General features: G+C 54.1%; 1 protein-coding gene across 1 annotated transcript; it reads right to left on the bottom strand.

The window, feature by feature from the left end:
- Positions 1–347: 347 nt before the first annotated feature.
- SLC22A11 (solute carrier family 22 member 11) lies at positions 348–24,522 on the bottom strand. The gene is made up of 10 exons (XM_063095168.1): positions 24,130–24,522; positions 17,986–18,089; positions 15,294–15,448; positions 15,025–15,193; positions 13,197–13,320; positions 12,548–12,663; positions 3,900–4,114; positions 2,582–2,690; positions 1,476–1,682; positions 348–411 (listed from the first exon to the last, which is right to left on the bottom strand). The coding sequence occupies exons 1-10, from the start codon at positions 24,520–24,522 to the stop codon at positions 348–350; spliced, it is 1,656 nt and encodes a 551-aa protein (XP_062951238.1).
- Between the last annotated feature and the right edge of the window lie 580 nt (positions 24,523–25,102).

Genomic DNA, 25,102 nt, shown 5'->3' with positions numbered 1-25,102 from the left:
GGGTGGCTGAGTGAAGGTGTGAAAATGTGAGCCAGGTAGAGAAAAGGAGAGGACCTATCTTAATCAGGTGGAACCGAGAGCAGCCAGGCTGGGTGTGGCCACCTGCTGCAGGCTCCTGTCGGGCTGGGGTATGGCAGAGGATCTGACCAGCATAGGGAGAGTGGGAGTGAGCAGTGGAGGCAGCTCCAGCCACAGCAGACAGCCCGCTGCCCACTCAGCCGTGGCTGCCTGGCCCCGCCAAGCCAAGCCTTCCAGGTTGCCCAGCTCGCCTCCACCCTCTGATTGGAGAAGAGGCAACTCCTTCCCCAGGGGTCTTTGGCCAAAGGGGCTCCACGTAGACAGAGTTTCTAGAACCAGGTGCTTTCTGTAATGACCACCTCACGCTGACCACCTCTGGCTGCTGCTGATTTCCTAGAATAACCCAGAGAGAGAGCAGTGATATGTGGCGAAAAGGCTGCACGCCTGGGCCTGGAGGGAGTGTAAGCTCTAGGACACTAGCGTTTCATTCCCTGCTGTGTACTCAAAGCACAGTGACACATGGTGGGTGCACAACACCAATAAATGGAATAAAGAATAAATTAAGTTGCGGTTTCCCCACTCGTCAGCCAGGAGCCTTTAGGCAAGTTACATAACTTTCTGCATCTCACTTTCCTCGACAGTGAAATTGGACCATAACAGCACCTTGTGGGGTTGTTGTATTAATTAGATTAAATAAGATGCTATATTAAAACAATAATGTATCACTGTTACTGTAACTATTATCACGGCCTTGGTTCCTGCCCAGCTTCAGGAGTCCCTGTGAACACCTGCACCCAGGCCACACAGCCACACGTGCAGAGCACCTGCTGCGGGCCAGCCAGTGTCCTGGGTGCCTTCATACGATAACTCACTTAAACCTGAGCACATCTCTGCACGCCAGGCTGTTTGTTGGTTTTTTTTTTTTTTGGCGTGCAGAGGCGATCCTGGCTATAAAACGAGGTTGGGGAGATCTCTCGTCCTGCTGCCCTGGAACGGATGTGAGGTGGCACTGTGTTTTCCTCAAGGGCTGGAGAGACCTCACCTGTTGCTCTGTCTGGGCCTGGAATTCTTTGTGGGCAGATTTGACCAGGACAGTTGAAACTGTGTCTTCTCGTGTCCATTTTGGTAGGACAGGTTAAGTAACTTGCCCGGAGGAGTGCAGAGCCCAGCTCCAGGCAGTCTGGCTGCCGAGCCTGCCCCTCTGCTGTTATGTTTTCCTGCCCGAGCTACGGTCACCTTCTACCTGTGAGACCTGGGATAAGTCACTTCATCTCTCTGAGCCTCGGCTTTTGCATCTGTCTACAGGGATAGGAATACCACCCTGGCGGGGTTGTTGTAAAGATGAAATGGCTTCAGAAACACAAGCCTTGACAACTTGTGCCTCTGTCCTGGGCAGCCCGTCTCCGTCCCAGTCCGAGAGGAAGCCCAGCCCCAGGGGGCAGCCGCGGGTCACTCACTGGCTCTCCAGGTCCTGGATAGTGTCGGGGAGTGGAAAACCCTGGGTCTCTGGGAGAAAAAGCAGGAGCACCAGGCTGGATGCGATGGGGATGACTCCGTAGGAGAGCGGAGGCAGCAGGGGCAGGGCCTGGTGAGTCATCCTGATCAGGGGACCCATCATAGCTCCCAGCCGGCCTACCGACTGCAGCAAGCCATCTGCTGTCATCCTGGGGGGGGGAGGGGAGGTTCCAGACCCATGTCGCAGCTACCACTGTGGCGCGAGGACAGTTTGGCTGAGCCCGGGGATGCCAGGGGAGGGACAGCTGGGCTGCGGGCATTGCCCTCCCCTGATGTCACCTCCTCCATGGAGCCCACCCCGATTTTCCCATCTAGTTTTTCAGGGGACCTCTCTGGGGCCCAGCTCATTCTCACTCCTAGGTAATTTAGGGGCTTGTCAGTGCTACCTGTAGGCCACCGAGCACCAGCTCAGGCTTTCCATATAATGTCAACAAAATCAATAAATGTTCGTGGAAAAAAAAAAATGAACGAAAGGATGAACAAATGAGTGGTGGGTGAGTACCGTCGTGGCGGGAAGAACACTGGCTGAGGCCTGGCGAGCGGGGTCCAGTCCTACCCTCTGCTGAGTCAGTCCTTCAGTCTGAGCCTCAGTTTACCCAGCTTCACACGCGGGGATGGTGAGGCTCAGGACCACTGACTTTCTACTGTGTTTCACGGAATCCTGGGGTCCTGATGAGCCGACTCAGGCTTCTCTTAGGGCAGGAAGGGAGTAGGAAGTGGGTTGGGGGTCCCCCTACCACCCGGACAGCTCTTGGTCTCCTTATCAGGGTTCTTATTAAGATTTCACCTGAACAAATGGTTCTGTGGCTCAAAACAGTTTCAAAACACAGGCCTAGATGCCCCCGAGGGCCCTCCTGTGCCTCCACCTTCCGAGTCTAGACCCTCTGGGGAGGGTCTGCTCTAGAGGCTCCTGGCCCAGCCCTGGCTGTGTGCCCCTGGGTGCCAGTCCCTCCCCTGTCCTCCCCGCTGGCCCTTCTGGGGTGTCCCTTCCTTGCCCTACCCGGAGGCCTGGTGGCCCCTCCCGGGTGTGGCCTGCAGCCCAGCCTACCGCAGTGGAGTTGGGAAGAGTTCAGTCTTGTAGAGGCTGAGGCAGGTCAAGCTTATCCCAAAACATCCCTTTCCCAGCACTGCAAAGATCACACGCAGAGTCTGCAAATCTGGGTAGGAAAAGGAGGCAGAGGAAGTGGGATCTGCCCGAGAGGGTCCCCAGATGGCTGGAGCAGAGGGGCTGGTTCTCCAGCAAGTCCCCACAGTGCTGACTCAGTGCCAGGCCACCCAGGACCATGGAACAGGCGGGGGACATGGAACAGGCGGAGGGATCATGGCATAATGCCAGGGTGAAGCACAGGGCAGAAACCCTGCCAGGTCTGGGACGGTGAGCTTGGGTGCAGCTGAGGGTAGCCCTTGAGGCCTGGCCCCTGCAGCTCCTCAGGTCCTGAGGCACTTCTTGATGTGAAGGAGAGGGCAGGCCATGCCAGGCCCACAGCAGGGGCACCCACTCCCCAGAAGTTGCTCATTGCCCCCTCCACCTGCCTGTGGGCACCAGTGGGTGAATGGCAGATCCTTGGCCAGGAAGCCGAGGTCCGGGTCACTCTCTGGCCGTGGCCTGAGCCTCGGCTTCCCTTTCCCACACATTGTTATGTAGAGTCTCATAAACTGTCAAGTACGGTTCCCATGGAAAGGCTTGTCTTTAGACATTTTCTTGGAGCGCTGCATACTGCTCAGAGCCTGAGCTCAGGCTGCAACCTGCAGGGCCACTGGCCCACCTTACACTGGCTACAGGGCATCCTCCTGGCTCTGCTGCCACCGCAGGACGCATGTCTCTGTCCCCTCCCATCTCCCGCCCTGAGTGACAAAAGGAGACATGAGAGGGTTTTCCAGGGCATCGCAGCCTCATTCGGAAGGAAAACAGTAAGATGGGCCTTTGGCAGCATCCCCAGCTCTCTGCACACAAATGATTCTTGCTCATTTAACAAGCGAGAATCTCTCTCTCTCTCTCTCCCCCCTTCTCCTTCCCTCCCTCCCTCCTTCCCCCTTAGCTTTCCAGGCACTTCCTCCCCTGACAGGTCCAAGCCCTGGCTCTGTCACTTACTAGCTGGGGGAACTTGGGAACCTGGCTTCTCTCTGAATCTCAATTTCCTCATCAGGAAAATGGATGGGGCTGGTGGGGGGGACTAGATTCCTGAGACGAGGTGGCAGAGGTTGTGACAGTCACAGATCTGGGCAGAGATGGTACCCAGTGGCTGTGGCCCCCAAAACACACCTCCTTGGGGCCAGCAGAAGGCAAGGAGGCCTATGGGCAGTGCAGGGGGGTGGGCAGGGGAGATGGTGCCCCAGGCTGCCACCCGTTCAGCTGCCCGCCTCACCTTGTGGCACCAGCACGTTGACCAGGATGGAGAAGCCAGCCATGGCCTGGAAACTGGCCAGGATTATGCGGCGGCCGAGGAACTTGAGCAGGAAGGTAGTGGTGGCCCGGCCCAGGAAGTCTATGCCTCCGAAGAGGGCCTGGAGGAGGAAGATGTCACGCCCCAGGCTCTGCAGGTCCAGCACCAGCCCATAGTAGGAGACCATTATGGAGAAACTGCAGGGCACAGCCAGGAGTTGGTCCCTGCATGGAGCGCAAGGGCGCCCACAGTGCCAGCTCACACCAGGGGCCATTGTGGGAAGGCCCAGCCAGCGTGAAGGGTGCCCATTTCAGCTCGGCAGGGCCAGACCTGAAGAAGCCTATGGGTGCCGGAAGCATCTCCCCAGGGTCAGGCTGGTCCCAGGAAAGGGCAGGAGGTGACGCCCTTATCCTTCCACATACAGGTCTTGGGTTGGGGCAGCACCATCTCCTGGGCTCCCTGGTCACTGACCAGCCAGAGGACATGAACCTGTTTAGGCTGTGACCAAATCTGCACTCGGGGGTCTCCTGGCATCAAAGCAAGCTGCCCTTCATTCCAGCTCCTGCCCTCTCTGGCTTTGTTTCCAACCCAGTCACACTCTGCACCTTCCTGTTGAAAGATAACAACAGGATGGGGTCTCTCTGCTCTCTCTGCTTCTGCCATCTAGCAATGTGAGACCCCTGGGTCATTGTCGCCACTACCAAGACCACCACCAGCGTGTTCCTTGAACTTTGGACTTTCCAGCCTCAGAAACTGTATTTTTTAGGGCTTCCGGTCAAGATGGCGGAATAGACGGGCCCTAGCATCACTCTCTCCCACAAATCAACCGATTTAAACTATAAAAACATAACATCAAGTGCTTATGGAACAGGGTGACATCCAGCAGGGGAGGCAGAAGCTCCACAGAGACCACATGCCCTGCGGGGCCGCCATCGCACAATCCAGCAGATAGACTTCACCGCCGCCACCCGGCTCCATTCCCAGCCCAGCCCAGTGCGCACAGAGTGGGGAGACGTCCAGCAGGGGAGGCGGAGGCTCTGCAGAAACCACACACACTGTGGGGCCGCCACTGTGTGATCCAGCAGGTAGGCTTCACCGCAGGCACCCGGCTCTATTCCCAGCCTGGCCTAGTGAGCTCGGAGCAGGGAGACGTCCTGTAGGGTAGGCGGGAACTCCATGGGGACCACACTGCTGCCGAGCGATCCAGCAGCCTGGCCCAATGCGTACGGAGCACAGAGTCATCCAGCAAGGGAGATAGAAGCTCCGTAGAGTCCACACACCCTGTGGGGGGGCCTCTGCCACGTGATCCAGCAGCAGGTAGGCTTCACTGCCACCACCCGGCTCCATCCCAGGCACAGCCTAGCGCACACAGAGCAGGGAGACATCCTGCAGGGGAAGGGGAAGCTCTGCAGAGACCACACACTCTGCGGTGCCTCGGCACATCCCAGCAGCCCAGGCTAGAGCACACGGAACAGGGAGAAGTCCAGCACGGGAGGTGGAAGCTCAGCAGAGACCACACACCCTACGGTACCACCCCATGATCCAGCAGCCCGGCAGAGTCCAAGCTGACCAGAGAGGTGGCTCCCCGGAGAGAGGCCCAAGACCTGAGGCAACCACACACGCAAGGCACTAGTGGCCGACTGAGCAGTCACTGAGGTAGCCATACCAAATTGGCAACCACAGCAACATCTTAGTCAGTCAATAGTGTCAAACCTGTGGACTGTGAAACCCCCTGCCACAATGAATAAACATCAAAGAAAAGATACCAGAAATACAAAAAATCAAGAAAGTACACCACCAAAGGATAGTAACTCTCAAGCTCTAGATCCTATAGAACAAGAAGCCCTTGAAATGGCTGACAAGGAATTTCGAGTGATAATTCTAAGAAAAGTGAATGAGATACAAGAAAAGTCAGCTAGACAACATGATGACACGAGGAAAAGTATACAGGACCTGAAAGAGGAAATGTACAAGGAAATCAATGCCCTGAAAAAAAATGTAGCAGAACTTGCCGAACTGAAGAAGTTATTCAGTGAAATAAAAAACACAACGGAAAGTTTAACCAGCAGGCTTGTGGAAGGTGAAGAGAGAACCTCTGAACTTGAAGATGGGCTGTTTGAAATAACACAAGCAGACAAAAAGAAAAAAAAAAGAAAGAAAGAAAAAAGAAAAAAGAATCAAAGGCATTGAAGAAAATCTGAGAGAGATATCAGACAACCTTAAGTGCTCAAATATCCGAGTCATGGGTATTCCAGAAGGGGAGGAAAAAGGAGATTGCATTGAAAACATATTCAACAAAATAGTGGCAGAAAACTTCCCAGGTATAGGAAAAATCACAGATCTTCAGATCCAGGAAGCTCAACGATCCCCAAACGTATTCAACCCAAAAAGGTCTTCTCCAAGACATGTTATAGTCAAATTGGCAAAACTCAAAGACAAAGAGAGAATCTTAAAAGCTGCAAGAGAGAAGCATCAAATCACCGATAAGGGAGCCCCAATCAGACTAACATCAGACTTTTCATTACAAACCCTAAAAGCCAGAAAAGAATGGGGTGATATATTCAAAATACTAAAAGACAGAGATTGCCAGCCAAGAATACTCTACCCTGCAAGGCTATCCTTCCGAAATGAAGGGCAAATAGTATATTTCTCAGACAAACAAAAACTGCGGGAGTTCACCACCACATGACCACCCTTACAAGAAATTCTCAAGGGAGTACTGGGTTTGGTTTCTGAAAAATAACTACTACTGCCATAAAAACCCAAGAAAAATCTAAACCCACTAGTATAATAAAAATGGCATTCATGAAGAGAAAACAAACTACAAAAAGGCTATCTACAACCTAAGGAACCAACAAACACAGAAAACAAACAGTAAATCAGAAAGCAAGGAACAAAAGACACCTAAGACAACCAAACAATAATCAATACAATGCTAGGAGTAAATCAACACTTTTCAATAACAACTCTTCCTTTTTTTTTTTTTTTTTTTTTTTTTTTTGGTCTTTTTCGTGACTGGCACTCAGCTAGTGAGTGCAATGGCCATTCCCATATAGGATCCGAACACGTGGCAGGAGCGTCGCCGCGCTCCCAGTGCCGCACTCTCCCGGGTGTGCCATGGGCTTGGCCCTCAATAACAACTCTTAATGTAAAAGGCTTAAATTCCCCAATCAAAAGACACAGACTGGTTGACTGGATTAAAAAGGAGGACCCAACTATATGCTGCCTTCAAGAGACCCACCTCACCCATAAAGACTCACATAGACTAAGAGTGAAAGGATGGAAAAAGATTTACCATGCAAACAGAAAAGAAAAACGAGCTGGAGTAGCAATTCTTATATCAGACAAAATAGAATTTAAACTAAAAACCATAAAAAGAGGCAATGAGGGACACTACGTAATGCTAAAAGGACTGATCCATCAAGAAGATATAACAATCATAAATATGTACACACCCAATGTTGGAGCAGCCAGATTTATAAAACAAACTCTATTAGACCTAAAGAAGGAAATAGACACTAATACCATAATAGCAGGGGACCTGAACACCCCACTGTCAATACTGGACAGATCATCTAGACAAAGGATCAGTAGAGAAACACAAGATCTAAACAATACTCTAGACCAATTGGACTTGGCAGATATCTACAGAACATTCCCTCCAACAACCTCAGAATATTCATTCTCATCAGCACATGGATCATTCTCCAGGATAGATCACATATTAGGACACAAATCAAGTCTCAACAAATTCAAAAAAAGTGGAATTATCCCATGTATTGTCTCAGACCACAATGGATTAAAACTAGAAATCAATAACAAGTGAAATTATGGAAACTATACAAACACATGGAAATTAAACAGCATTCTACTTAATGACATATAGGTCCAAGAAGAAATCAAGCAGGAAATCAAAAAATTTATTGAAACTAATGAAAATAATGATACATCATACCAAAACCTGTGGGATACTGCAAAAGCAGTATTAAGGGGGAAATTTATTGCATTAAATTTATTGCATTCAGAAGAATGGAAAGATGGCAAGTGAACAACCTAACACTTCACCTTAAAGAACTAGAAAAACAAGAGCAATCCAAACCTAAAGTTAGCAGACGGAAAGAAATCATTAAGATCAGAGCAGAACTGAATGAAATTGAAACCCAAAAAACAATACAAAAGATCAATGAATCAAAAAGTTGGTTTTTTGAAAAGATAAATAAAATTGACAAACCATTAGCATGGCTAACAGAAAAAGAGAGAAGATTCAAATAACAAAAATTAGAAATGAAAAGGGTGATATTACAACTGATTCATTTGAAATACAAGGAATCATTCGAGACTACTATAAACAACTACACGCCAACAAATTTGAAAATCTGGAGGAAATGGATAAATTTCTGGACACACACAAGCTCCCAAAACTGAGCCATGAAGATGTAGAAAATCTGAACAGACCAATAACAATAAAGGAGTTTGAAGCTGTTATCAGAAGGCTCCCAACAAAGAAAAGCCCAGGACCAGATGGATTCACAGCAGAATTTTACCAAACATTCAAAGAGGAATTGACACCGATTCTTTACAAACTATTCCAAAAGATTGAAACAGACACAAATCTCCCAAACTCATTCTATGAAGCAAACATCATCCTGATACCAAAACCAGGTAAAGATATAACCAAAAAAGAAAACTACAGGCCGATATCCTTGATGAATATAGATGCAAAAATCCTCAATAAAATACTAGCAAACAGAATACAGCAACACATATGTAAAATTATTCACCACGATCAAGTGGGATTCATCCCAGGGATGCAAGGTTGGTTCAACATACGCAAATCAATAAATGTGATACACCATATTAATAAAATCAAACACAAGGACCATATGATCCTATAGATGCTGAAAAAGCATTTGATAAAATTCAACACTCATTCATGACAAAGACCCTCTATAAGTTAGGTATAGATGGAAAGTATCTCAACATAATTAAAGCCATATATGATAAACCCACTGCCAATATCATCCTGAATGGGGAAAAGCTGAAAGCTTTTCCTTTAAGAACAAGAACTAGACAAGGATGCCCACTCTCACCACTCCTATTCAACATGGTGTTGGAAGTACTAGCCAGAGCAATCAGAGAAGAGAAGGAAATAAAGGGCATCCAGATTGGAAAAGAGGAAGTCAAACTGTCCCTGTTTGCAGATGACATGATCCTATATATTGAACAGCCTAAAGCCTCTACAAAAAAACTGTTGGAATTGATAAATGATTTCAGCACAGTAGCAGGATACAAAATCAACACACAAAAATCAGTAGCATTTCTATTCTCCAATAGTAAACATGCAGAAAGAGAAATCAAGAAAGCCTGCCCATCCATTTACAATAGCCACCAAAAAAAATAAAATACTTAGGAATTGAGTTAACCAAGGAGGTGAAAAATCTCCATAATGAGAACTACAAACCACTGCTGAGAGAAATTAGAGAGGATACAAGAAGATGGAAAGATATCCCATGCTCTTGGATTAGAAGAATCAACATAGTGAAAATGTCCATACTACCCAAAGAGATATACAAATTCAATGCAATCCCCATCAAAATTCCAAAGACATTTTTCTCAGAAATGGAAAAAACTATCCAGACATTTATATGGAACAATAAAAGACCACGTATAGCCAAAGCAATGCTGAGCAAAAAAAATAAAGCTGGAGGCATAACACTACCTGACTTTAAGCTATACTACAAAGCTATAATAACCAAAACAGTATGGTACGGGCATAAAAACAGACACACTGACCAATGGAATAGAATAGAGAATCCAGAAATCAACCCACACACTTACTGCCCTCTGATCTTTGACAAAGGCACCAAGCCTATTCACTGGGGAAGGGACTGCCTCTTCAGCAAATGGTGCTGGGATAACTGGATATCCATATGCAGGAGAATGAAACTAGATCCATATCTCTCACCGTATACTAAAATCAACTCAAAATGGATTAAGGATTTAAATATACACCCTGAAACAATAAAACTTCTTAAAGAAAACATAGGAGAAACACTTCAGGAAATAGGACCGGACACAGACTTCATGAATACGACCCCAAAAGCACGGGCAACCAAAGGAAAAATAAACAAATGGGATTATATCAAACTAAAAAGCTTCTGCACAGCAAAAGAAACAATTAACAGAGTTAAAAGACAACCAACAGAGTGGGAGAAAATATTTGCAAAATATACATCTGACAAAGGATTAATATCCAGAATATATAAGGAACTCAAACAACTTTACAAGAAGAAAACAAGCAACCCAATTAAAAAATGGGCAAAAGAGCTAAGTAGGCATTTCTCTAAGGAAGATATCCAAATGGCCAACAGACACATGAAAAAATGCTCAACATCACTCAGCATCTGGGAAATGCAAATCAAAACCACACTGAGATACCATCTAACCCCAGTTAGGATGGCTAAAATCCAAAAGACCCTGAACGATAAATGCTGGCGAGGTTGTGGATAAAAAGGAACTCTCATACATTGTTTGTGGGACTGCAAAATGGTGCAGCCTCTATAGAAAATGGTATGGAGGTTCCTCAAACAATTGCAGATAGATCTACCATATGACCCAGCTATCCCACTGCTGGGAATATACCCAGAGGAATGGAAATCATCAAGTCGAAGGTATACCTGTTCCCCAATGTTCATCGCAGCACTCTTTACAATAGCCAAGAGTTGGAGCCAGCCCAAATGTCCATCATCGGATGAGTGGATACGGAAAATGTGGTACATCTACACAATGGAATACTACTCAGCTATAAAAACGAATGAAATACTGCCATTTGCAACAACATGGATGGACCTTGAGAGAATTATATTAAGTGAAACAAGTCAGGCACAGAAAGAGAGGTACCACATGTTCTCACTTATTGGTGGGAGCTAAAAATAAATAAATAAATTCACACACACACACACAAAAAAAAAAAAAACAGGGGGGAGAGGGGAGAAGACATAACAACTACAGTTCCTTGAAGTTGATACGACAAGCAAACAGAAAGGACATTGTTGGGTGGCGGGGGGAGGGAGGAGGGAGGAAGGTTTTGGTGATGGGCCACAATAATCAACCACATTGTATATCGACAAAATAAAATTTAAATAAAAATTAAAATTAAAATTTAAAAAAAAAAAGGATGGGGTCTCTGGGGGGTGCAGGGCTGCGCTTCCCGGACCTCATTCAGGACAGAGAGTCTGTTCTCCAGCCTGGGAGTGATGCCCCACATCTGGGGACAGTGTCATGACTGGCCACCCCTGTTCCTAAGCCTGGCATCGCAGCCACTTCCCCCACCGTCCCCTCCCTTCCCCATCTCAGGTCTGCTTCCTGGGGACTCCCCCACTGAGCTCCTGAGCAGCTGAACTTAAAGCATCTGAATGTCCACAGTTTGGATATTTGGATCCACAAAGGGCTCCAATGTGAAAATATCCTGGACCACTTTTAAAATCTGTCCCCATCCCTGCTTACCCCGGACCCTCATCTCAGCCTTTCCCTTCAGTGTCACCTGATTGCTTCACCCAATAAACACCTCACAACTCGGTGCCAACAACTGCACAGCGAGACTGCGGTTCACGCAGAACCCACCGTTTCACGAAGTTCATGCAAGTGAAGGGAGAGACTCGCTTGGCTGGCGCTCAAGAAGGCTGACACAGGAGGATCTGGAAACTTCGTGGGGTAACAACTGGGTTCACTGTCTCCCCGAGACAAGAAAAGCCCCTGGGAGAACTGAGGGAGCCTGAAGGTTTTCCAAAACATGGCCTGGATGTTTGCAGCACCAGGCCTTCTCACTTATCAGGAAAGAAATTAACCCCCTCCCCCAAAAGCATTCAACCCATTCTTTGTTCTGAGATGTAGCAAATACTTGCCATTATAACCCATATATGGTTAAATATAGCATAAAATAAGTGTTTTCCTAATGTTTAGTTTTATTTCAAAATAAAGTCCCAATCAAATCTGATCCTCACTTTTTAATGTGCTCTTTGGATATCACTTCAACTGAATCTGTTCAAGGGGACTTTTCTTGGTCCTGGGTGCCCTTGGGTGCTGAGGCAGGGCCTCCCAGGGTGGGGTGGGGAGTCCTTGTCTCAATGAAGGGTCTGGTGAGTGACAGAGGCCACAAACTGGGTGTTGGCTCAGCCTGGGTTCAGATGGCAGCTCCATCATGTTGGGCGAGTTACTTACCCATCTGGACTCCACTTTCCCCATCTGTGAATTGGGTTGCTATGAGGGGTAAGTGAATGCCCAGTGTGCAGTCACCTTCTAGAGCGTGGCTGTGAGGATGCATCTCCAATGTCAGCAAGCGGTGGTCCTCCTCGGCTACTGCAGTTCCCCTGGCTCTGGGGACCCGGACTGCCTCTGTCCTGGGCTTCAGCCTAACCCTGGTCCCTGGCCCGGGACCACCAACCTAGCCCTGCCTCACCAGTGGGCACGTGTGGCCTCTAGACACCCCTCTACGCATGGGCCAGGACCCTGCCCTGGGGGTGCTTGCTTCCCATCCCAGCCAGAAACGTACCCGAGGCCCCCAGCTGCTGTTTCCCCCCCTGCCCGCTGTCCCAGCCCTGTCTTTGGGACGGGTGCCCGGGATGGCGTACTTTACCACCAGCATGGCCCAGCTCCTCCAGCGCAGCACGGGCACACGGAACAGGTCCAGCACTGACCGGTGGGCTTTTGCGGAGGCCACCTCCCCCTCCATGCTGGACATCAGCACCTCCAGGGAGAACGGGACACTGTGAATGTTGGGGTGATGGCCACGCCCCACCCGGGTGCCAGAGGGGAAATGGTGTCCAGCTGGGCAGAGTGATGAGGGAGCCTGGCCTGGGCCTTGGCCTCTGGAAACTGAGGTGGCGGGGAAGAGAGGTGAGCGTGTGGGTGGTGCTGAGAGTGGTGGTATTGCTGTGGGGGGGTGCTGGTGACGACGTCTTCCAGAGGTGCTGACAGTGACGTTAGTTATGGTGTTGCTGGTGGTGGAGGTGTTGGTGGAGGTGATGCTGGGGTGTGCATGGTTGCAATGCGTCAGTGATGGTGGTGATGATGTGTGGTGATGGTGCACATGGCGACGGTGATGACAGTGGCGTTGATGTTGGTGTTTTGCAGGCGGGCTGATGGTGATGCTATTGGTGCTGATGGGGGTAGCAGTGGAGCGGGTGGTGGTGACACTGGTGATAATACACGTAATGCATCAGTGGATGTCCTTTACTGGGTCGAGTCTCATGGTCTGGGTCACAAACAGCAGCATCTCACCTCTGTGGTCAGTGTCTTTTTGGCTTCCTTGTGGCCGTTTATCCTGGCCACCTTTTTGAGTTCCTGAAGTGCTTGGTCTGGTTTGCCGACGATAATCAGCCATCGGGCAGATTCTGGCAGCCACCTGTTGAAGAAGCAGGCACTTGGTGGGGATTTGCTTTTCTTGGGCACCCTGGGCGTTCCCCTGGGTCAGGTGGGAAGGGGTGGTGGGCAGCGGACCGCCCAGCTGAGATACACGTGGGAAGAGAAGGCAGATGCTTCTGTGCTGCTGATGCCAGGCTGGGAGACTGACAGTTCCCAACGGTTTCAGAATAAAGCTGAGTCTCGAGGCCTGGGCACCCTCTTATTCCCTGTGACACCTGTGTCTGGCTCCCCTGGCTGCCAGGAGCCCAGCTGAGCCTCAGGTACAGCTAGTGCACAGGCTGCCTGGGCCTGGCATGTCCCTAGACTCAGCCGCTTCTCCAGTGGTTCTGGCTCCATTTCTGTGATAGAAAAGTCACATGGTGCTGAGTTTTTCTGGTTTTTCAAAAGCACATTTAAAACATGCCCAGGCAGAACTGAATGATTTTATGAAGCCAGTCTGCTTCTCCCCAGCCTCAGAGGCAGACGGACCAGGAGAGGCATTTCCCTGGTGAAAGGCATAGTTCGCCCAGCACAGCAGGCTCGGCCCTGTTTGTAGGGAAGCTAAGAAGAACTTTCAGAGGCAGTTTGACAGAATGGTTAAAAGAGCCAGCCTGCCTGGGTTCAAATCCTGCCTCTGGCACTCATCAGCTGTATGACCTCGGGCAAGTGACTTCACCTCTCTGGGCCTTGGTCCCCCATCTGAAAATGGTGGTAAAAACATCATCTTCCTTATTAGAAGATGTGTTAATACAACATCTGGTGTGATGAACTGCATCTGGTACCGGTCAGTGTGACCAGGACGGCCTAATAAGTGTAATTATGGGATGGTTTTCCTCCTTGCTTATGGATCCTGTTTATACAATATAAACTCCACGTGGCCAGTGGCTTTTTGTCTGTTTTGTTCACTGGTGTGTCTCCAATGTCTAAAACCGTGTCTGGCGTGGGACAGGAGCTCAGTAAATACTTGCAAATGAGTGGCTGAACCTCCATTCTTCTCTACAGCCTGCAGCAGACTCACCTGGGCCCAGGCCTGCCCGGCTCTGGCTCATGGCACAAGGGAACGTAGGCAGACATGAATTTGTGTCTGTTTCCCTGTATCTCTCTCCCCAGGCCCCACCCAGGGAGGTACTTCCAGACCCCAGGGATTTTGACAGTACCAAAAATAATAGTGATAGTGATGTATTGTCCTATCAACGGTGGTCTTCACTGACTTGGATGCCCACAAGCTGGCAAGGGGTGGAAAGGTGGGTGGGGGGCTGGCGGGTGGGGGGACTGGGGCAACGGTATGGGAAGGAGGGTACCCACAGCCTCAGCCCAGAGGACTGGGGAACTGGGAGTCACTGTGTCCCTGGATCTTCCAATATTTCAAAAGAAGGTAGGAATACTGTTTTTCTTTGTTTTTAAATATCTCCTGATATTTAAATGTTGGCGAATAGTTACAAATATATATTTTTTAATCTTCATGTGAACCAATGCTGTGCTGGCCAATTAATGCCTGGCCAGGCTGGAGGGGGCCACAGACTCTGGCTGAAATGCTCACCCTGGAACTCTGAGACTAGAACACCTCTCCCCATGGGGCCCTGTGCCCTGATTGCCCTTCTGTGACTCCCACAGCTTGGGACAGTGGCCAGCCAGGGCAGTGGGAACCAAGAGCCACCCTCCTACCCTGGGTCTCCCAAGGGAACAGGCCCCACACTGCACTGACCAGGATATTAGGGAGACTGCAAAGAAGGGCACCGACACGGCCAGCTGGAGGTCTCGCCAGTCCCGCAGAGCGAAGGCCAGGCCGGCCAGCGCCGTCTGGCCTACGCTGTACGTACATCCCTGGATTGTCATAGTGACAGCCCTCCCAGGGGTTGTGGTCCACTCCACCACTGAAAAGCAATGCAGACGTGCAGGTGAGGCCACGTGGTGGCCTTGGGCCCTGTCCCCTCCCACCCTGCGTGGCAGGAGCAGGCTGGGCGAGGGACTCACTCAGTGTTGTCGAGCTCAGGATGATGCCAGCCAATGCAAAAGCGCTCAGAAACCGGAGCCCACAGTAGATGAGGAAATTCGGGGCCAAGATGGTGCTGGTGCCCACCACGGCCACCTGCAGGCAGCACCAGCTCAGCATCCGCTTCCGTCCGAACCTGTAGCGGCAACAAGCATGTGGGCCTGGAGGGGGCCCTGGGGACCTTGGCGCGCAGGCAGATGCTTGCCCTCCGAGGGCTCTACAGAGTCAGGGTCCTAGTGCAGGCAGCTCCTCCTTCTTGGAGCTTCTAGGAGCACGTTTGGACAGCTTCTGTTATAAAAATGGCAGGCGCCTTGCTCTCAGGGGGCAGTATGGCCTCATGGTCAAGAACACAGGCTTTGGCATCAGACGCCTGGGTGTGAGTCCAGCTCTGCCTCTCCTGGGTGACCTTGGGCAGGTGACTCGATGTCTCTGAGGCAGTTTCCCCACTTATAAAATGGGGGTATTCATAATGATGGCCTCAGAGGGTTGCTGTGAAAATTAAGGCACTGTGACAGGGGCAGTGTAGGGACCACGGCCATGAGACCCTGCTCCAGCCTGCTCCTCCCTGTGCACAGAATGGAGGTCCCGTGAGACCCTCACTGTGCTGCCACCGCCTCCAGGCCAGCTCAGCCCAACCCCTGGCTGCATTTAGTGCAACTAACGTGGGAGCCAGTCGGGATGGAGACAGCAGCAGACCGGACCACCTCCCTGCCGCTCAGGCCGGCTGCGCACAGGATGGTGTTATGACAGGAACCATGTCTACGGCACAGAGCACTGACTCCGTGCCAGGCCCTGATCCAAGTGTGTGTGTGATTAACACGCTTAATCCTCAAATAGCCACATGGGCAGGTGCTAGAGTCCCCATCGATGGGAGGAAACTGAGGCTTGGAGAAGGGAAGAAACCGCTTCCTAGGTCAAGTCTGGGATTCAGACCCAGGTGGACAGACCCCAGAACCTGTGTGGGTGGTTGTCGTGTAATGGTCAGGACAAAGTCGGGAGCTGTTCGTCCATTCATGAAATAATGACAGTGTCTGCCACACGCCAGGCACTGTGCCGGGTGCTGGGCCCCCATATCCCTGTGTTCCATGGAGCGTGTGTTCCCATGGGGACACAGACAATGAGCCAACGGGCAGACAGCGAGCCAGGTGCCGTCAGAGCGAGGCGCTGTGACGAGGGAAGCCAGGCAGCTGGGGACAGTCGTCGGAGCCGGAGCCGGGGCAGGGACTCTCTGAGGAGTGCCCTGAGCTGGGGTCTGCGAGCCGGGAGGGGGAACAGGAGGAGCTGTCTGGGAGGTGCAGGTAAACCAGGAGCATGGATGCTCTGGAAGCCAAGAGAAGAAAGCACGTCGAGGTGAACCTTTCTTCTCATCAGCTGGTAGAGAAGTTTCCAATCCATCCGGCTGGCTCCCCCTGTCCTGGCCTCCTCTGAAGTGGCCTGACTTACCGCTCTGTGTCCTGCATGCCCAGAGCCCGCCTTGGCTCTAGGCTCCAGGGAGCAGGCACTTGGCAGCCACCCTCTCCACCCCTTCCCACCCATCTCTGCTTATTGGGGACAGAGCAGATGCTTGGCCCACGTGAGGCATCCAGGGAAGGCCCTGGGATGGGGACAGGTGGCAGAGAGAGGTTGACAGAGAGGCAATGGCAGTTATGTGGCAAGAATGTTCCGTGGCACCATGCTGGAGGCTGTGACGTCTGACTGGATGTGGAAGGAGGACAGGAAGTGATGGGAGGTGGCCCTGGGGTGGTTTCGCTGGGGGTGGGGGGAAGCAGCCAGGGACTGGGGAGGAGACTGGAGCAGCCTGTGGGTTGGTGGGGATGGCTGTGGGGGAGACGGAGGCCTGTGGGGGACAGAGGCAGTGTCCCTAAGCAGCTGCTAGGGTCTGGGCCCAGGTGCAGGGCTGGCCTCAGTTTCCCTCCCCAGCACAAGCCAGGGGAGCGCATGGGCTCAGATGCAAGTACTGTCACCTGAGTGAAGGCAGAAGGACCCCCCATCCAGTGGCTTTGGTTTTCTCAAGCACATGACACAGACCATCAGCAGAGAGTGCAGGACGGTGGGGCTGGCCTCTTTAGAGAGAGCAGGTGTCTTAACATGGCTGCCAGACACTGGTTCCCAGCCTGTGCCCATCGCTCCAGGCCCGTGTGGTACATGTGATGCCGTTTGTCCCCTGACCGCACACAGACTCAGCATCAGCACACACCGGACACCCCCGTCCCTCCCTGCTGTCTCTGCATCTCAGCCCCACTTTAGGTCTCTGCTCAAACGTAGCTTCCTCCAAGAAGCTCTCTCACGCCCCTGGGTCAGGTCTGGCCCTGTCCCTGCTGCCACGTCCTCAGTATATTTTATTTCATAGGCTGTCGTATACCTGGAGTTAAAAGAAAGAGGAATCTGTCTCTCCAAGACTAGAGGGCAGGGGCATGCAGCACCTGGCATACAGTAGGTGCTCAGCAAAGTGTGGTGCAGCAGCCGCAGGTCAGTTTCTCGTAGCTCAGCCTAACTTGGCATCAAGGTTCAGCTGGGTTCTAGGGAGCGCTGTCAGCCGGGGCATGGGGATGTGCAGTCAGACTGGGAGCCCCTCTCTTAGGGAGCGCTGGTATTCACCTGACATTTCTGCACCTTCTGCCCTTGCAACCTGCGGTGTGGCCCCAGGGAGCTGGGAGGGCAGGAGACACTTACCAGTTGGAGAGAAGGCCCCAGACGAAGGCTCCCACCAGGATCCCGGCCATGAAAATGGACTGGCCCATGGGCTTCAGGCCCTCAGAGCCACACACCAGGTCCCACTGAAAGAGAAGGGGGGACAACCTGGCTCAGGAGACAGGAATAGCAGGGCTGTAGTGGCCAAGGCAAGTCACCTGGTCAGCCTGGGTCCTCAAGACCCAGCCCCCACAGTGGGGTCCCGCGATTCCTACTGCCGGGCCACAGAGGTAGAGGGGTGCCTGGCTGCAGGACAGAACCTGACACAGCCGTGCACCTGATGGCCACAAGGGTGGGATCTAGCTTCCCGTTCACGCAGTAGGAGGGCCCCAAGCAGCAGCAATGGCGGGCACTGTCTGGCAGTGGCGGGCAGTGTCTAACAGTGGCGGGGAGGGTCTGGCAGTGGTGGGGAGTGTCTGGCAGGTTCTGGCAGTGGCGGGGAGTGTCTGGTAGTGGTGGGGAGTGTCTGGCAGTGGCGTGGAGTGTCTGGCAGTGGCGGGGAGTGTCTGGTAGTGGTGGGGAGTGTCTGGCAGTGTCTGGCAGTGGTGGGGAGTGTCTGGCAGTGTTGGGGAGTGTCTGGCAGTGTCTGGCAGTGGTGGGGAGTGTCTGGCAGTGGCGGGGAGTGTCTGGCAGTGGTGGGGAGTGTCTGGCAGTGTTGGGGAGTGTCTGGCAGTGGCAGGGAGTGTCTGGCAGTGCTGGGGAGTGTCTGGCAGGGTCTGGCAGTGGTGGGGAGTGTCTGGCAGGGTCTGGCAGTGGTGGGCAGTGTCTGGCAGTGGTGGGGAGTGTCTGGCAGGGTCTGGCAGTGGTGGGGAGTGTCTGGCAGTGTCTGGTAGTGGTGGGGAGTGTCTGGCAGTGGCGGGGAGTGTCTGGCAGTGCTAGGGAGTGTCTGGCAGTGGCGGGGAGTGTCTGGCAGGATCTGGCAGTGGTGGGGAGTGTCTGGCAGGATCTGGCAGTGGTGGGGAGTGTCTGGCAGTGGTGGGGAGTGTCTGGCAGTGTCTGGCAGTGGTGGGGAGTGTCTGGCAGTGGCGGGGAGTGTCTGGCAGTGGTGGGGAGTGTATGGCAGTGGTGGGGAGTGTCTGGAAGTGTCTGGCAGTGGTGGGGAGTGTCTGGCAGTGGCGGGGAGTGTCTGGCAGTGCTGGGGAGTGTCTGGCAGTGGCGGGGAGTGTCTGGCAGGATCTGGCAGTGATGGGGAGTGTCTGGCAGTGGCGAGGAGTGTCTGGCAGTGGCGGGGAGTGTCTGGCAGGATCTGGCAGTGCTGGGGAGTGTCTGGCAGTGGCGGGGAGTGTCTGGCAGGATCTGGCAGTGCTGGGGAGTGTCTGGCAGTGGTGGGGAGTGTCTGGCAGGATCTGGCAGTGGTGGGGAGTGTCTGGCAGGGTCTGGCAGTGGTGGGGAGTGTCTGGCAGTGGTGGGCAGTGTCTGGCAGTGGCGGGGAGTGTCTGGCAGTGGCGGGGAGTGTCTGGCAGGATCTGGCAGTGGTGAGGAGTGTCTGGCAGGGTCTGGCAGTGGTGGGGAGTGTCTGGCAGTGGTGGGCAGTGTCTGGCAGTGGCGGGGAGTGTCTGGCAGTGGCGGGGAGTGTCTGGCAGGGTCTGGCAGTGGCGGGGAGTGTCTGGCAGTGCTGGGCAGTGTCTGGCAGGGTCTGGCAGTGGCGGGGAGTGTCTGGTAGTGGTGGGGAGTGTCTGGCAGGGTCTGGCGGTGGCAGGGAGTGTCCGGCAGTTGTGGGCAGTGACTGGCAGTGTCTGGCAGTGGCGGGGAGTGTCTGGCAGTGGCGGGAGTGTCTGGCAAGGTCTGGCAGTGGTGGGGAGTGTCTGGCAGTGGTGGGCAGTGTCTGGCAGGGTCTGGCACTGGCGGGGAGTGTCTGGCAGTGGTGGGGAGTGTCTGGCTTGGTGGGGAGTGTCTGGAAGGGTCTGGCAGTGGCGGGGAGTGTCTGGCAGTGGTGGGCAGTGTCTGGCAGGGTCTGGCACTGGCGGGGAGTGTCTGGCAGTGGTGGGGAGTGTCTGGCTTGGTGGGGAGTGTCGGGCAGGGTCTGGCAGTGGCGGGGAGCATCTGTCAGTGGCAGGCATTTTCTGGCAGTGGCCGGAAGTGTCTAGCAGTGGTGGGGAGTGTCTGGCAGTGTTGGGGAGTGTCTGGCAGTGGCGGGCAGTGTCTGGCAGTGGTGGGGAGTGTCTGGCAGGGTCTGGCAGTGGCGGGCAGTGTCTGGCAGTGGCGGGGAGTGTCTGGCAGTGGCGGTCATTTTCTGGCAGTGGCCGGCAGTGTCTGGCAGTGGTGGGGAGTGTCTGGCAGTGGTGGGGTGTGTCTGGCAGGGTCTGGCAGTGGCGGGGAGTGTCTGGCAGTGGTGGGCAGTGTCTGGCAGGGTCTGGCAGTGGCGGGGAGTGTCTGGCAGTGGTGGGCAGTGTCTGGCAGGGTCTGGCACTGGCGGGGAGTGTCTGGCAGTGGTGGGGAGTGTCTGGCTTGGTGGGGAGTGTCTGGCAGGGTCTGGCAGTGGCGGGGAGTGTCCGGCAGTGGCGGGCAGGGTCCAGCAGTGGCGGGCAGTGTCTGGCAGTGGCGGGCAGGGTCTGGCAGTGGCGGGCAAGGTCTAGCACTGGCGGGGAGTGTCTGGCAGTGGCGGGGAGTGTCTGGCAGTGGTGGGGAGTGTCTGGCAGTGGCGGGGAGTGTCTGGCAGTGGTGGGCAGTGTCTCACAGGGTCTGGCAGTGGTGGGGAGTGTCTGGCAGTGGTGGGGAGTGTCTGGCAGGGTCTGGCAGTGGTGGGGAGTGTCTGGCAGTGGCAGGGAGTGTCTGGCAGTGGCGGGCAGTTTCTGGCAGTGGCCGGCAGTGTCTGGCAGTGGCGGGGAGTGTCTGGCCCTGGCGGGGAGTTTCTGGCAGTGGCGGGCAGTTTCTGGCAGTGTCTGGCAGTGGCGGGGAATGTCTGGCAGTGGCCGGCAGTTTCTGGCAGTGGCGGGCAGTTTCTGGCAGTGGCCGGCAGTGTCTGGCCGTGGCGAGGAGTTTATGGCAGTGGCGGGGAGTGTCTGGCAGTGGCAGGGAGTGTCTGGCAGTGGCGGGCAGTTTCTGGCAGTGGCCGGCAGTGTCTGGCAGTGGCGAGGAGTGTGTGGCAGTGGCGGGGAGTGTCTGGCAGTGGCGAGGAGTGTGTGGCAGTGGCGGGGAGTGTCTGGCAGTGGCGTGGAGTGTCTGGCAGTGGCGGGCAGTGTCTGGCAGTGGTGGGGAGTGTCTGGCAGTGTCTGGCAGTGGCAGGCAGTGGCGAGCAGTGTCTTGCAGTGGCGGGGAGCATCTGGCAGTGGCGTGGTACATCTGGCAGTGGTGGGCATTTTCTGGCAGTGGCGGGCATTTTCTGGCAGTGGCCGGCAGTGTCTGGCAGTGGCGAGGAGTGTCTGGCAGTGGTGGGGAGTGTCTGGCAGTGGCGGGGAGTGTCTGGCAGTGGCAGGCAGTGTCTGGCAGTGGTGGGGAGTGTCTGGCAGGGTCTGGCAGTGGCAGGCAGTGGCTGGCAGTGTCTGGCAGTGGCGGGGAGTGTCTGGCAGTGGCGAGGAGTGTCTGGCAGTGGTGGGCAGTGTCTGGCAGTGGTGGGGAGTGTCTGGCAGTGGCGGGCAGCGTCTGGCAGTGGCGGGGAGTGTCTGGCATTGGCGGGCAGTTTCTGGCAGTGGCCGGCAGTGTCTGGCAGTGGCGAGGAGTGTCTGGCAGTGGTGGGGAGTGTCTGGCAGTGGCGGGGAGTGTCTGGCAGTGGCGGGCAGTGTCTGGCAGTGGTGGGGAGTGTCTGGCAGGGTCTGGCAGTGGCAGGCAGTGGCCGGCAGTGTCTGGCAGTGGCAGGGAGTGTCTGGCAGTGGCGGGGAGCGTCTGGCAGTGGCTGGCATTTTCTGGCAGTGGCCGGAAGTTTCTGGCAGTGGTGGGGAGTGTCTGGCAGTGTTGGGGAGTGTCTGGCAGTGGCGGGCAGTGTCTGGCAGTGGTGGGGAGTGTCTGGCAGGGTCTGGCAGTGGCAGGCAGGGTCTGGCAGTGGCGGGCAGTGTCTGGCAGTGGCGGGCATTTTCTGGCAGTGGCCGGCAGTGTCTGGCAGTGGCGAGGAGTGTCTGGCAGTGCTGGGGAGTGTCTGGCAGTGGCGGGGAGTGTCTGGCAGTGGCGGGCAGTGTCTGGCAGTGGTGGGGAGTGTCTGGCAGTGGCGGGCATTTTCTGGCAGTGGCCGGCAGTGTCTGGCAGTGGCGAGGAGTGTCTGGCAGTGGCGGGCAAGGTCTAGCACTGGCGGGGAGTGTCTCGCATTGGCGGGGAGTGTCTGGCAGGGTCTGGCAGTGGCGGGGAGTGTCTGGCAGTGGTGGGGAGTGTCTGGCAGGGTCTGGTAGTGGCAGGGAGTGTCTGGCAGTGGCAGGCAGTGTCTGGCAGTGGCTGGGAGTGTCTGGCAGTGGTGGGCAGTGGCTAGGAGAGGTTAAACCACAGACTCGCATTCTAAGTCTGCTGGGCGCTGGCTGATGATCCTGGGTTAGTGCCCGTCCCTTGCTGGGCCTGTCTTCTCTTCTATGGGGCAATAGCCTCTCATGGGGTGTGAGCATGCCTAGAGTGGTGGGGCATGGTTCACTGGGACTGTTTCAGTGCTGCAGCTTAGGACTGGGCACCCATTGCCTGGACGTCCCCTGCAGCTTCCTCTCTATCCCGACCTTAGCCAGCCCTTCACTGCGGCCTGTCAGCCGCACCTGTCTCCCTCCTCCGCGGCCTCTCCTCTCTTGCCTGGTGACCGCAGCAGCCTCCAGAGAGCCCCCTGCCCCTACAGGGCTTCTCCACCTGCACAGTGACATCCTGGAAATGGACACCAGGCCACACCACTTCCCTGCTCCAAACCCTCCCATGACCACGATGTGCCTTTGCACTTAAAAGAAAACTGGCTGCTCACTGCGGCCATCTACTTTTGATTTAGTCCTCCCCAAGCCCCTGGTCCCCCACTGCCTGTGCCAGACACACTGGGCCTCACTCTGCTCCTTCAAACATCAGCTGAGCTCCACTTAGGACCTTTGTCCTGGCTGGCTCTCCTGACCTTCAAGTGACAGGTTCCTCCTCTCCTCGTCCATGGCTCATCTTTGACATCACCTCTTCAGAGAGGTCTTTCCCAGTCACTCTACAGGAGAGAAGCCTGCCTCTCCCCTCCCTACTGGCAGCACTTGCTTTTTCCAGTAGGACAGTAGGGTGACAGAGGCCCTGCTTCCAGCCCCAACTGCCTGGGCTGAATCAGATTCCAGTGCACTTTAGCTGTGTGTCCTGGGGCAAGTTACTTAACCTCTCTGTGCTTCTGCTTTCTTACTTATAATAGGATCCCCCCCCACAAGATTATGGCAGGGATGTGAACACAGGGAAAGCATTTGGAATGATGACTGCCACTGAAAAGGTGCAGGCAACGGTTGCTCTGCTATTACTGGTTTAAAAGTTGACGTAGAGAATTCACTAGTACAGCACATGCTCCTTAAAGGTTTCCTGTTCAGCCTGTAACCCTCACCCAGGTCCAAATCTGGACCATTATAAGCAATCATTTAATATGTGTCCAGTGACAAAAATTCTTTGCCTAACCAAACTTGAATTAGGCTCCTGAATCTTCTGCTTGGCCCATCTGTGCACTTCCTTGTAAAATCCAGTTTTAGCTAAGAACCTGCTAAGTCAGTTTAGCAAGACCCCCCCACCCTCTATATCTGATCACCCTCGACATCTGATCAGGTTCCGCATCCTCCACCATCTCGCAGGTGATGTCTGATCACCCTGCAGGTGATGTCTGATCAACCCGGCCTGTCTTAGCAAGAATCCTGTTAGGTCGGTTTAGCCAGAATCCCGCTTTGCTCCAATATCCCCCTGTGACTGTGTGCTGGGACTCACAGCTGATAAGTGTCAGCAGGGTTGGGACAGGGTGAGGCCAGCGAGGCATCCAGGTGCAAATGCTCAAAGGTGCCCACTCTCAGGTGCCACCCGCACTTTGAGGAGCCGGGGGGCCAGTCTTTGTCCGCAGACTGATTCCTGCCACCCAGGGGCTGAGAGCTGACCCTAGAGTGAGGGAGGCCTGAAAAGGTGGGTCCCTCCCAGGACTGGACCATTTTGAGTCCAGCCAGCTGTGATCTGTGACTTTGACCTCCAAGGGCCAGGACTTGGGGTGGGTGTGGGGGAGGCCCTTACCTCGGCCACAACAGTGGAGGTGAAGGTGCTGCGGTCATAGACCCAGCCGTCCAGGCACGGTTCCGTGGCAGCCTCACTCCAGTTGGTGGCTGTGGCATTGGGGTCCAGGAGCTGCCACTGAGGTTGGCGGAAGCGGCGACACTGGTGGGGCTCCTGGTTGGGGCCTGGTGGGATGGAGATGGCCAGGAGGGCCTCAGGGGTAAGGTTTGCAGGGACTTCGGAGCTATTGTCCAGCACCTGCTCCCAGCAGCGGTGGCCAGGCACGGCAGCCGAGAAGTTCTCCAGAAGCATTTGGGTGGGTATCAAGACGGAGGGGAGGAGGAGAGTGAAGACCTGCAGGGCCTGGAAGAGGCCCACGCCCCCAGCTCGCTCCAAGAGCTCTGAGAACGCCATGGACAGAGCTGTCCTGGGGATCAGCGAACAGTCGTACACCCGGCCTGGTGCTAGAATCAACTGCGAATGCAAGATCCAGGGCCACCAAGACCCTCTTCTCACCTCTGCCGGGGTTGGGCTGGGGCAGCTGTCCAGTAACCGGTTGAGTCAGTCCTGAGATGCCCTGAGATGCTTCAAGGAAACTCCTCCTTACCCTGTTTCCAGGAATGGCTGCTGGGTGCTCCAACACCCTGTGAAGGGGACATCAGGGGTCAAAACTCACTGTGCCGGGGCTGGGCTGCCTGGGGCATCTGAGCTGCCCACCAAGGCTGGGCTGGGGAGGGCTAAGCTGCCTTCTGGGTTCTCCAGCACCAAGAATGAAGGTCAAGCAGATATTTTTAAAAAGACACAATGTTGCGATGTTACTGAATTACAGTTGTAGAAGAACTATCAACCGGGCTGTTGCCTGATTGGGTTGGTTAAAGTTTAATCTCGACGTGGGCTCCTGGATGAGAAAGGCAGGCTCGAGTTTCAGGACCAGGGCCTCGGCAACTCCCCCCTGGCCCGGCAGGCGGATCTCTTAAATCTTAAACCTTAGACC

The sequence above is a fragment of the Cynocephalus volans genome, chromosome 4 (genome assembly GCF_027409185.1).
Source record: "Cynocephalus volans isolate mCynVol1 chromosome 4, mCynVol1.pri, whole genome shotgun sequence".
Classification (NCBI taxonomy): domain Eukaryota; kingdom Metazoa; phylum Chordata; class Mammalia; order Dermoptera; family Cynocephalidae; genus Cynocephalus; species Cynocephalus volans.
The sequence above is the reverse complement of the archived record's forward strand: the minus strand, read 5'-3'. Positions and strand labels throughout refer to the sequence as shown.

Bases quoted from the DNA above. Each gene is read 5' to 3' on its own strand.
- SLC22A11 (XM_063095168.1), bottom strand. From the start codon at position 24,522: ATGGCGTTCTCAGAGCTCTTGGAGCGAGCTGGGGGCGTGGGCCTCTTC. The intron at 13,321-15,024 runs GTCAGTGCAGTG...CTTCTTCAACAG, and splicing joins GCAGTCTCCCTAATATCCTG to GTGGCTGCCAGAATCTGCCC. The intron at 2,691-3,899 runs GTGAGGCGGGCA...TTTCCTACCCAG, and splicing joins CAACGTGCTGGTGCCACAAG to ATTTGCAGACTCTGCGTGTG.